This window comes from Suricata suricatta, chromosome X (genome assembly GCF_006229205.1).
Source record: "Suricata suricatta isolate VVHF042 chromosome X, meerkat_22Aug2017_6uvM2_HiC, whole genome shotgun sequence".
NCBI classification, from domain to species: Eukaryota; Metazoa; Chordata; class Mammalia; order Carnivora; family Herpestidae; genus Suricata; species Suricata suricatta.
In genome coordinates this window covers 61,027,437-61,039,835 of record NC_043717.1, presented here as the reverse complement: position 1 = coordinate 61,039,835, position 12,399 = coordinate 61,027,437, and the positions used below count along the sequence as shown (strand labels likewise).

General features: G+C 41.0%; 1 protein-coding gene across 2 annotated transcripts in view; it reads right to left on the bottom strand.

The window, feature by feature from the left end:
* Positions 1-2,769: 2,769 nt before the first annotated feature.
* Positions 2,770-12,399, bottom strand: part of APOOL (apolipoprotein O like) — a 147,526-nt gene continuing 137,896 nt past the window's right edge. For both annotated transcript variants that reach the window (XM_029930690.1, XM_029930692.1), the window contains one exon: positions 2,770-3,316. In XM_029930690.1, coding sequence (XP_029786550.1) covers positions 3,228-3,316 — 89 coding nt within the window. In that variant the 3' untranslated portion in view covers positions 2,770-3,227. The remainder of the gene's footprint in view (positions 3,317-12,399) is intronic.

Genomic DNA, 12,399 nt, shown 5'->3' with positions numbered 1-12,399 from the left:
TTATCTGTGAGCATTTATAGCTCTTTGGTTGTATTTATCTCAGGGAAAAAAAAACTACATATAAAACTATATACATACACTTATTTTCCTTTCTAGTAGAATATAAGCCCTTTGATAGAATTATAATTACTTTTGCATCCTGTGTTGCAATCAGCATAAAACATGTGACTTCGTACTATATACCAGGTGTTTCATGGGCATAAAAGTTATACAAAGATGAGTCAGTCCTACCCATGAGGCATCTTGTGTGTGAAAAAATACTAAACAAGTTGTAGTTTTATAATAAATTGGATGGGTTGTCACAGCTATAAACACCATTCCTATAAAGGAATGTAGAATAGAAAGCATTTAAATGCTATCTTGGAGGAATGAGCAAGGTGACACTGGAACTAGGTTAGAAGGATGAATAGGAAGTTGGAATATGGAACAGGATGACACACAAAAAAAATTCTAAGACAAAGCACCAGCATAGGCAGAAAAAACAACTTAAAATAACAAAGCATGTTCAAGAAGCAAATATGTTATAGATAAAATATGCATTAGCAGTTGGGTGGGAAAGAGGGGGAAGATAGGATTAAAGTTGAATTGGGATTGTAAATGAAGGGCCTTGTATGTCGTGCGTAGGGGTCTTGATTTGAGTGTATGGGCAATGATGAGTTCCTGAAGATTTCAAAGAGACAACTAACCCTAATGGTTGTTAGGAAGACAACTATGTCATAATTTTATGACAGATGAGTTACAAGAATAGGGTAGCAGACACTATATGTTAGCTGAAACTCAACACCCATTCCATAACCCTTACTCCTTGCTTTCCTCACCATAGAAAAAAAGTATAATTTACCAATTTTTCTTGAGCTAAGTGTGGCTACTTGACAAGTTCTGGTCAAGATATAGACAAGAATTCTGAGAGGAGTTCTAAGAAAGCATTTACTTTTCTGATAATAGAGAGTCAGAATCATGTAGTGCAGGTTGTCCTAATTTTTCTTCCTATTTTAAATGTGTAGTTGCTCTCCAGAGAAGCAATAGCCATTTTGGGACTATAAAATGACAAATCGACATACTAAAGAGCAGAGTGGAAAGAGAAAATGTTTAGGTCCTTGATGGCACTAATGAGCTACTGAACTAACCTTGTACTAATTCCATACTTTAAACAGACTCTTTTCGGGGCGCCTGGGTGGCTCAGTGGGTTAAGCATCCGGCTTCAGCTCAGGTCATGATCTCATGGTTCGTGGGTTCGAGCCCTGCGTTGGGCTCTGTGCTGACAGCTAGCTCAGAGCCTGGGGCCTGTTTCGGATTCTGTGTCTCCCTCTCTCTCTCTGACACTCCCCCGCTTGTGCTGTCTTTCTCTGTCTCTCAAAAATAAAAACATAAAAAAACTTAAACAGATTCTTATTTAAGCTACTGTTAGCTGGTTTACTGCTACTTGCAAACAGAACACGTTTTGAAGTGACAGAAAGCAAGACTGATGAAGGGCAGATGGAGGAATACTGTAACAATCTAGGAAGGTGGTGATGAAAACTTGAAGGGGAGCAAAGATTAGAGAAAAGTAGAGAAGGTAGAATAGATTTGAAAAACATAGAAATAAGAGAGATGTAGAGACAATTTAGTTTTAGGCATATTCACAATGGGGATATATATAGGATGTAAGGTAGATATAATAATAAATAACTAGAAAATAGGTCTACGGCTCTAGAGAAATATGGGAGCTGGAAATATAAATGGTAAGGAAAAGGTGGCTAAAGCCAGTGAAGTATGTTGAATGAAAATGAGAGTTCATATAAACTGAGAAAAGATGACTAGGAATGCAACCTGAAGAGCCACAGCATTTACGGAATTCAGAGCAGGAAAAGGATGAAGAATGACAAAATAAGTAGGAATAACAGAAAAGAGAGGAGTGAGTTTCAAGGAGGAAGTGTTTAAGAGTCAATAATTCTAGAAAATTCCAATAGGTATAGAGGCCAGTGAAGAAGTAAGAAAGTGACACTAATTATTTTTTTATGAAGTATGACAATCATAGGAAAGAGAAAGGAAAGACAGCTTGAGAAGAAGAGGCAGGGTCAAAGCAAAGTTTTTGTTGGAACACTTGGGATGGCTCAATTGTTTTTAGCGTCTGACTCCTGATTTCAGCTCAGGTCATGATCACACAGTTTCTAAGTTCGAGACCCACATCGAGTTCCACACTGATAGTGTGGAACCTGCTTGGGATTCTCTCTCCCACTCTCCCGCTCTCTCTGCCCCACCCGTGTAATCTCTCTTTTCCAAATTAAATAAATACACTTTTAGTTTTACTGTTGTTTTTGGACAAAGATGATCTGAAGTTATTTAGAGACTGAGGAAAATAAAAGAATGAAAAGAGAAACCAAAGACTGATGATTAAACAGGATGGAATATGGTACTGGAAAACATGGGAAATAATGAGATTAGGAACACAAATAAACATTAGCCTTAGTTGAGGGGGATACACGGCTGAAAAGAGGTAGTCTTGAAGGTTGTTAAGAAGAAGTTGCAAATGGTCATGTCTAATACCTAATTTTTTCCCTTTATGTAATAGGAGACAGTCATCTTTGGCAGGTATAGGAGGCTTGAGAATAAAAGGTCTGTAGCACCTTTCCTGAAGAAGAGAATAATAGGAAACCACCTACAGAACCAGTAGGATTGCTAAGCATCACTGAAGTCCCTTGTAGAATATGGTCTTCTTAAGTAGAGATGTTTTTGTACACTTAAGAGGAGCTAACATTAACAAAACAAAAAGACGAAGCCAAGCCCAAGTGTCATAAAATATGGATATTTTATTCCAGCTCTGGGAAATGAAAGAGCAGGGAACACATCCTTCCACACAACATTCTAATTTAGCTGACATTATTTTGAAAAGGGTAAAGCAATATATATGTGTATCTGTATAAATATTTATATACCCACATACCGATCTCAGATTTTAGTCTCATCAGTATTTATATATTTAATCTATTTTTTATACACACATTAAAAATCATGAAATGCATCCCAATACTTCTACTTCTCTTTGTCAATAATTTAATATTTTTGAATTAAATTCCCAGTTTATGTTTTAATCACTTATGTGATTAGTCAAACAGTACATTACATTAGAAGATGTAAGGGAAAAACTTGGTTTAGGTTATATTCTATGTGTTACAGTTACCCTTTACATGATTCTTCCATAATTATTTTCAACTTCACACATCTTGTAGTTCTCTATGCAGGCTATTTCAGCTTCTAGTGCTGTACAAATCTACATCTTCTGGATGGGACTGCCCGTGATCCAAGAGCTCGGGGTCAGGCACAAAGTGTGTGGCACCTGATAAAGTATTAAAATGAAGAAAAATTAGTCATTCATTTCACATTTTATTGTTGGTAATGGGAATACAGCAGTGAATAAAAGAGATAAAAATCTCTGTCAACATGGACCTAAAATTTAAGTTGGGCAAGAGAGATAAGAAGTAAAAGATGATAGTAATTGCTATGCAAAAATAAATGACTAAATAAAACAAAACAGGGAGGAGCATATAGATAGAATGCTTGAGTGATGTGCAATTTTAAACAGGGTGGACTTGGCTTAGGTTATGATCTCACGTTCGTCGGTTCCAGCCCCGCATTGGGCTCTGTGCTGACAGCTCAGAGCCTGGAGCCTGTTTCTGATTCTGTGTTTCCCTCTCTCTCTGTCCCTCCCTGCTCATGCTTTGTCTCTGTCTCAAAAATAAATAAAATATTTAAAAAATTAAAAATAAAATAAACCAGGAGAACTTCTAGTAATGTGATAACTGAGCAAAGAACTGAAGGAGGTGAGGGTGTGAGCCCTGTAGATATTGGAGGAAAATGTCTTGCCAGTATAATGGACCTGATGCATGCCAATATGGCTGGAAAAGAATATGTAAGATGTGATGACTGTGGCTACAGTGAGGGTGATAGAAAACATGGTCAGAAAACATCAGAAAGGTAAGCCACACAGGGCTATGGTAAGGTGTTTCTCTTTTATTTTAATCCGAGATGGGTAGTCTTGGGCAGCAAAGTAAGGTGATGTTTGTTATATTGTTTTAAAAGATCACTCCTGTCTATGGGGAGAAGAGACTATAGGGAAGTAAGGGTGGAAGCATGCAGACCAGTAACAGTGGAGGTAGTAAAAAGGGATTGGATTCTGGGTAACTTCTAAAGGTGGAATGAGCAGAATTTCCAACTTGTTTGAACATGCTGCATGAGAGAGACTCTAACTTGAGAAAACTGGAAGGATGGAGTGGACATTTACTGAGATAAGGAAAATTGTGGGAGAAATATGAGGAAGGCAAGTGAAGTGTCAAGTTTTGGATGTGTTAAATTTGTATTGCTAAATAAATATCTGAGTACAAATTGAATAATCTGTTGGAAATGTGAGTCTCTACAGCACAGGAGAGGCCTTGGCTGCTTTATAAATTTTACAGTACTAATTTATATATGGCATTTCAAATTATAGGACTATGAGATCATCTAAAGCACCAGAGAAGAGGTCCCTTGATGATTGGGCCCTGTGGATACTCCAATTTTTGGGGATTAACAAAATTAGGAGAATGTATGTGAGAAGGCTGAGAAGGAACAGCCAGTCAAGTGAAGTAAGAGAATCAAGAGCAAGTAGTATTCCACAAGCCAAGTGAAGAAATTCTTTTAAGGAGGAGGGAGTAATCTTCTGTGTTAAAAATTACTGATCAAGTAGAGGAGGCAAGGTGGCGGAGAATCAGGAAGCTCCGTACTTCCTGCCCACATCTCTCAAACAAAGAAGGGCTGAGGCTGAAGGACACTGAACCACAAGAGTCTGGGAGGAAAAGAGACAGAGTCCACTAAGAAGAGAGCCTCATAGGTGTGTGTTGCCAACTGGAGAGGCTAAAAACGGGCCAGGACCTGGAGGCACAGAGGGGAGGGAGCCCCCACTGCAGAGAGGCGACAGGCAGAGAAAGAGTGGCTTAAACTACTTAGAGAAGTTTCTCTTCCCTGGAGAAGAGAAAAAAAAATTGGCCCTGAAAGGAGAGGGATCCTATAATCCCATCCTTAACCACAGGGCTTTCAGAGAGAGATCAGATCTCTAGCTGCAGAGCTTTCTTTGGGCTGGGTGCCCCAGTCACAGATTAAAGCACAGAAATTAAGACCAGGAAACAAGATAGGCGCAGGACATAGAATACAGCTCACCTTGGTTATGCCCGTGGCACAAGGAGATCAGACGCAAAAGATTGATTTGCAATGTTTGGTTTGACTAGGGGGATGCCATTTTTCTCCCCACAACCACCAAGGCGGGGCCTCAGGGAGCGGACCCCCAGGACCCACAGTGGAGGCCAAACCTGCCTATACCAAACCACGCCCATTCGTGCTGGAGAGCTGCTTTAAAAAACAAACAAACAAACAAACAAACAAAAAAACAGAGCCCAGGCAATGCCAGCATTGATGCATTGTCATGATTAACTCTAGATCAATTCTTGCTATTCAGATATATTCTCCATTATCTCATTTTTATCTCTCCCCTCCCCTGAACGGGGGCACTCTGATTATAGGTTTGCTTAAACAGTCAAATTTTTCCATTGTCTGGATGCATATTCTACACTTCCATCATGACCTTCTTTTCTCTCCCTCTCTCTGGAATAGTCAGATTAGTTTCTCTGGGTAACACTATCATCCTTTCTTTCTTCTTGCCTCCTACTATATTCTTCTTTTTCTTTATCTGAATTAAGGCTTTTAGTCTCTCTGCCTGGGCAATGTTCAATCAATTTCTCTTTCTCCCCACGCCTGTTGTTTCTATCTTTGTATATGCTCTTCCATCAGCACTGCCCCTACCCTGCTCTTTATTTGTTAAAGCTGGGATTTCTGGTTTTATGCTTTTACTGCAATTTGTCTTTTGCTGTTTTTGTTCTGTTTTTTTTTTTTTTTTTTCCTTTCGGTTTCCTTGTTTTATTTGTCTATGCCTTTGTGCGCTGTTGTTCCCTGTTTGTTTGTCTGTCTGGTTTCCATTCCAGGGCTACCTCAAAAAGCAAACCAAAGTACAGATGATGGAGAGTCACTATGAGTAGGGAAATAAAATAACCAAAGGCACAACAAGAAAAACTAAGGGACACCATTAAAAGAACATTTCCTCAACAGAGAGCCCTTGGACAGTCAATAAGCATCCTTTAATATAGCAGAACTCACAGGTACAGAGTACATAACAAGCTTTGAAAACCTGCAAGAGACAGAAAGCTAGCCAAAATAGGGAAAAGGAAGAACTCTTCTCTAAAGAAATTCCAGGAAGAAGTGACAGAAAAAGAATTGGTCAAAACAGATATAAGTAACATAACTGCTGGGCTTGAAAAAGGCATGGAAGATATTAGAGAAGCTATTGCTACAAAGATTATGGACCTTAAAAATAGTAGTGATGAATTAAAAAATGCTATAAATGAGGTGCATGATAAAATGGAGGTTGTCACAGCTCAGACTGAAAAGACAGAGAGTAGAATAGGTGAATTAGATTATAGAAAAAGAGGAAGCCGAGAAAAAGAGAGAGAAATTGATCCAAAGGCAGGAAATGAGAATTTGAGAACTGAGTGATGCAATTAAAGGTAACACTATCCATATCATAGGAATTCCAGAAGAAGAAGAAGAGAGAGAAGGGGCCTGAAAGGGTTCTCTAACAAATTATAGCCAAGAACCTCCCCAATCTGAGGAAGGAAAGACACATTGAAATCCAAGAGACACAGAAAACTCCCCTCAGATGTAATGTGAATTGACTTTCTACATGGCATTTTATAGTGACCCTGGCAAAATATAAAAATAGAGAGAATTCTGAAAGCAGCGAGGGATAAAAAGGCCCTAATTACAAAGGGAGATATATCAGAGTAGTTGCAGACCTATCTACTGAAATTTGGCAGGCAAGAAAGGAATGGCAGGAAATCTTCAATGTGATGAAGAGAAAAAATATGCAGCCATGAATCCTTTATACAGCAAGCCTGTCATTCAGAATAGGAGAGATAAAGGTTTTCCCAAACAAACAAAAGCTGCGGTTAGAGATGGGATGATAGGATCCCTGTCCTTCCCAGGCCGAGGTTTTTGTCTTCTCCAGGGACAGTTCTATGAGCAGTTTTAGCTGCTCTTTCTCTTCCCCTCCTGTCTCTGCGGAGGAAACACCCTCCCCTCTGTGCCTCTGGGGTCCAGCCAGTTTTTAGCTTCCCCAGTTTGCAATCACACACCTATGAGGCTCTCTTCTTAGTGGACTCTCTCTCTTTTCCTCCCAAACTCTAGTGGTTCAGTATCATTCGGCTTCAGCCCTTCGTTGATTGAGAGATGCAGGCAGGAAGTATGGAGCTCCTCAGTTCTCTGCCATAGTTGCCTAGTGTTGTTCTCCCTAAGAGGGAGGCAACAGAAGGAGAAATCAAGAAACTGATCCCATTCACAACTGCACACACACACACACACACACACACACACACACACACACATAAAATACCGAGGAATAAATGCAACCAAAGATGTAAAAGATCTGTATGATGAAACCTATACAAAGCTTATGAAGGAAACTAAAGAAGACACAAAGAAATGGAAAAACATTCCCTGCTCATGGATCAGAAAAATAAATATTGTTAACACGTCAATACTACCCAAACCAATCTACACATTCAATGCAACCCAATCAAAATTGCACCAGCATTCTTCTTAAAGCTAGAACAAATAATCTAAAATTCGTATGGAACCACAAAAACCCCAAATAGTCAAAGTTATATTGAAGAAGAAAACCAAAACGGGAGGCATCCGAATCGCAGACTTTAGCTTCTACTACAAAGCACTAATCATCAAGACAATATGGTATTGGCACAAAAACAGGCACATAAACTAATGGAATAGAATAGAGAACCCAGAATTGGATCCATAAATGTATGGCCAACTAATGTGACAAAGCAGGAAAGAGTATCCAATGAAAAAAAGACAGCCTCTTTAACAGGTGGTGGTAAGAGAACTGGACAGCAACATGCAAAAGAATGAAACTAGATCACTTTCTTATATCATACATATAAATACATTCAAAATGGATAAAGGACCTGCTTGTGAGACAGGAAATCATCAAAACTCTAGAGGAGAAAGCAGGAAACAATCTCCTCAACCTAAGCTGCAGCAATTTCTCACTCAACACGTCCCCAAAGGCAAGGGAATCAAGAGCAAAAATGAACTATTAGGACCACATCTAGATAAAAAGCTTCTGCTCTGCAAAGGAAACAATAAAACTAATAGGCAACTGACAGAATGGGAAAAGATAACTATACTGTTGGTGGGAATGTAAACTGGTGCAGCCACTCTGGGAAACAGTGTGGAGGTTCTGCAAAAAACTATCGATAGAACTCCCCTTTGACCCAACAGTAGCCCTGCTAGGGATTTACCCAGGGGATACAGGAGTGCTGAGGCAAGGGGCACATGTACGCCTATATTCATAGCAGCACTTTCAACAATAGCCAAATCATGGAAAACAGCCTAAATGTGCATCAACTGGTGAATGAAATCAAGATGTGGTTTACCTTTACAATGGAGTATTACATGGCAATGACAAAGAATGAAATCTGGCCATTTGTAGCAACCTGGATGGACCTTGAGGGTGTCATGCTAAGTGAAATAAGTCAAGCTGAGAAGGACAGATACCATATGTTTTCACTCATATGTGGAACAGGAGAAACTTAACAGAGGACCATGGGAGATGGGACGGGGAAAAATAGTTGCAGAGAAGGAGGGAGGCAAATCATGAGAGACTCTTGAATACTGAGAACAAACTGAGGGCCAATGGGTATGGGGGAGAGAGGAAGGAGGGTGATGGACATGGAAGAGGGCACTTGTTGGGATGAGCACTGTGTGTTATGGATGAGCACTGGGTGTTACATGGAAACCAACGTGACAATAAACTATAATAAAAAATAATTACTGATGGACTCTAGAAGATGGAGATTAAAAACAGACCGGTGTGGCAATATGTGGATCAACGATGACCTTGATACGTGGATTCTGTGCTAGACAAGATACTACATTATTTTCATGCATTATCTCATATTACCATCATGAGGCAGATTATATTTTTACATTATACTCGGTTTACAGATAAGGAAATTTTAATTTAGAGAGGTCAAGAAAATTGACAAACCTCACTTAGTTGATAAGTGGAGCCAGGACTGAATCCAGTTCAGTTTTGACTCTCCAATACAACAACCCTGGCTCCTGTAAAGGGGGAGCTAGAGTAGTGACAATGTCACACAATTATTTTAGTATTCAATATAATATTACATACAAATTTCTGCATATAACAACCTGGGCATGGCACATAGGCTAGAAACAACTATTTTTATATTTACTTTTTAAGATTTGAATTTTTTTCAGAAATTTATTTTTATTTTAAATAGTTTTCAAAATGATTTATTTAAAAATGTTTTTGTTACATTTGGTAAACATATCTTTTTCCCATAGAGGAATTTACAGTTTTATGATGAAGACAAAGGGGAGAAATAGATTTACATACAATGATTTATTTTATGCATATCTCTTAGTTTTTCTCTATTTCAAAAAGTGTGATATATCTGAATGTAACCTTACCACATATATTAAAAAAAATCATAAGTAATCACTATCCATACACTATTACAGTTCTCCATAGGATATTAATTTTTTTTAGGATAGAAATTCTTAATATGGAGTCCCTTTTGGAGGTCTGTGGAAAAAATTAATGTAATCTATGCATTTAAGTGCAGGAAATTTGTCTTTATTTTCATTATCCTCTGACGAAAAATGAACGTTTTCTTCAATAATGAATGTAGTCAACAAACCACAACAGTATTAGCAAAACTTTATTCTGTCACTAATAGGAATCACAGGTGAGGGGAGTGGCAAGATGGTGGAGAAGGAAGGAGCCTCATTACCTCCATCTGCCTACAATTATCAAACTGAGAAGAATAATTAAAAGCAACAGTTTTCTGAGATCCAAGAATGGAGGTGTGTGCACAGACCCCTTATCTACAGCAGTCTCATGGACGCCTCAGTGAGTGAGTGGGAACAGGGACCGGAGACTTTGGGGGAGGGAGCACCTGCCCAAATTGGAGAGGGAGACAAAGTGCCCAGAGGCTTGGTGCTGGGCCTACAGAAAGCTGTGTATCCACAGGCACACAGTCAACAAGACAGCCGCATGGGAGGGACAGCTGTGAGTCCAGAGGTGTACAGATCTGCGGGGAGCCACAGGCACGGGGTGGCTGTGTGTCCAGAGGTGAAGAGACCTTCTGAACCACATGTGGCATCACCAGGCAAGGCAGCAGAGAGACCAGGGAAAGAGAAGTAGAGACTGAATCACTCCTAGCATAATCTCTGGAGAGTGGAGACCTCGCCCAGGACTGAGAGCTGCTGAGCTCGGAGGGAGAGAGAAATCTGTCCCCCTCAGTGGGCTTGTTCTCCCTTGGGCCCAGCAGCTTGCCGACCTCAGGTGGAGCCAGGGTAAAAAACTGACTTCACAATCCCCCTACTCAATCCTGGCCTGAAAGTCACCCACCTGCAGGGGATTTTAACTGTGATGGCAATATTGAGTGCATGGGCAAGGACTTAGAAACTGGGCAGATCTTATAAAACATAAACAATTAGACCCGCCTGAGGCACAAGGAGGTTGGACTCAAGAGAGTGGCTGACAACACAAGGTCAGAGGGGGGGCTTGGGGTGCCACCATTCTTCTCCCCACATCCACTAAGGCAGGGCCTCAGAGAGCAGCCCCTGAAACCTCACCTACCTACACCAAGCCACACCCATCTGCTTTGGAGAGCTGCTGTGTTTTTGCTTGTTATTTGTAGGTGGGTTTTTTCCTTAATATTTTTACTTTTTAATTTTTCCCCTTTTTTCGCTTTTCTATTTTCCTATTTCCTTCTTTTCTCCCTTACCACCTGGAGTCTGGGAAAGACCAACATTTAGGCATTGCTGTCCAAAGATCAATTCTTACGATCCACATAATTTTTCCTTTATCTCATCATTATCTCCCCCTTCCACAGGTTTTAAGCACTCAGACTGTCCTTTATCTCTAGCTGTCAATGAACCCCCTGGCCCCCTCCGTTTTTTTTCTTTTTTTCCCCACTCTTTTCTTACCTGTCCCTTTTTTTCTGTCCACTTTTGGTTTGCCTCCTCACTTGTTCTGTCAGTACATTTGTATGCCTGTGTTCTCTGTGTGTTTGTCAGTCTGTATTCCTTATCAGGGCTACCTCAAGAAACAACCCAAAGCACACATAGTGGAAAGTCCCAAATATCGCAGAGTACAGAAATATATATATAAACAGAGGCATAACAAGAGAAACCGAGAGACATTATTAAAAGAACATCTCCGGAAATGACAGACCTACACACAGAGCCTCCTTCAATAGAGAAATATTAATAGGCGCATAGTGCAGCACAAGCCTTTAAAACGGACAAGAGAATCATAGCAAGATGGCGGAGAGGAAGGGAGCTCTGTAAACTCCTTCCGCACCGTTTTTCGAACTGAGAAGGATATTACATGCAACTGAGAGAGCGAAAGGAGAAAATACGAACTCCAGAAGGAATACAACCTCAAAGATACCTGAGTGAGTGGGGGCGAATGGGGGAGATCCGAGGACGGGCCAGCCCGGGACGGGCAGGGGAGGTAAGATCCCCAGCCCAATGTGGCACAAGTGCCAGGAGCCCGGGAAACAAAGGGAAGAGACAGAGTCGGAATGCGCTCATAGAACTGTCTCTGGGGAAGAGGTATAGAATGCTTGGCTGCGCTTGGAGACAGAAACCCACTCCATAGATAACTGCTGGGCAGTCAGGCTCAAGAGAAGGAATAGCCTCCAGCCCTAAGCCATCTCGGCTGGGAATCAGAGGCGCCTGTGGCTGTGAGAAGTAGCTGCTCTGGAGAGGCGCGCTCCGCAGCGGAAGCGACCCAAGAAGCAACTGCGCCAGGCGCGAGCAATTCGAACTTGGTTTTGGGAACAGGACCACGGACCGCATTTCCACGGCACACCCAGCCCCCTACACTGACTGCGCGAATTCCGGGTCCCCACAGGGAAGAAATAAGACCTGCACCGATGGGACCCTCAACAAAGAGTCGGTTGCGGGTGGAGGCCTGGAAGCACGCGCTTAGAATGTGGGAGCTCCCAGCACATTTCCAGGAGCACACAGCTTCTTGAGCTAAGCTATCGGAAACTAAGAGAGACTCGGTTTTTTGCTTTTTGTTTTTTTCCATTCCCCATGGCAACTGCGATCCAGACTGGGGGTGGGCACTCCACAATTGAGTCTGTAAGGTGTGCACTTCACCTCCTGCTGCTCATTTCACCTCAGGCAGGGGAGGAGCCTCTGAGAGCAGACTCCAAGACTTACCCCATCAAACCAAGCCTACTCACCAGAGGGAGCTACTGCCTGCTTTTTTTTTTTTTT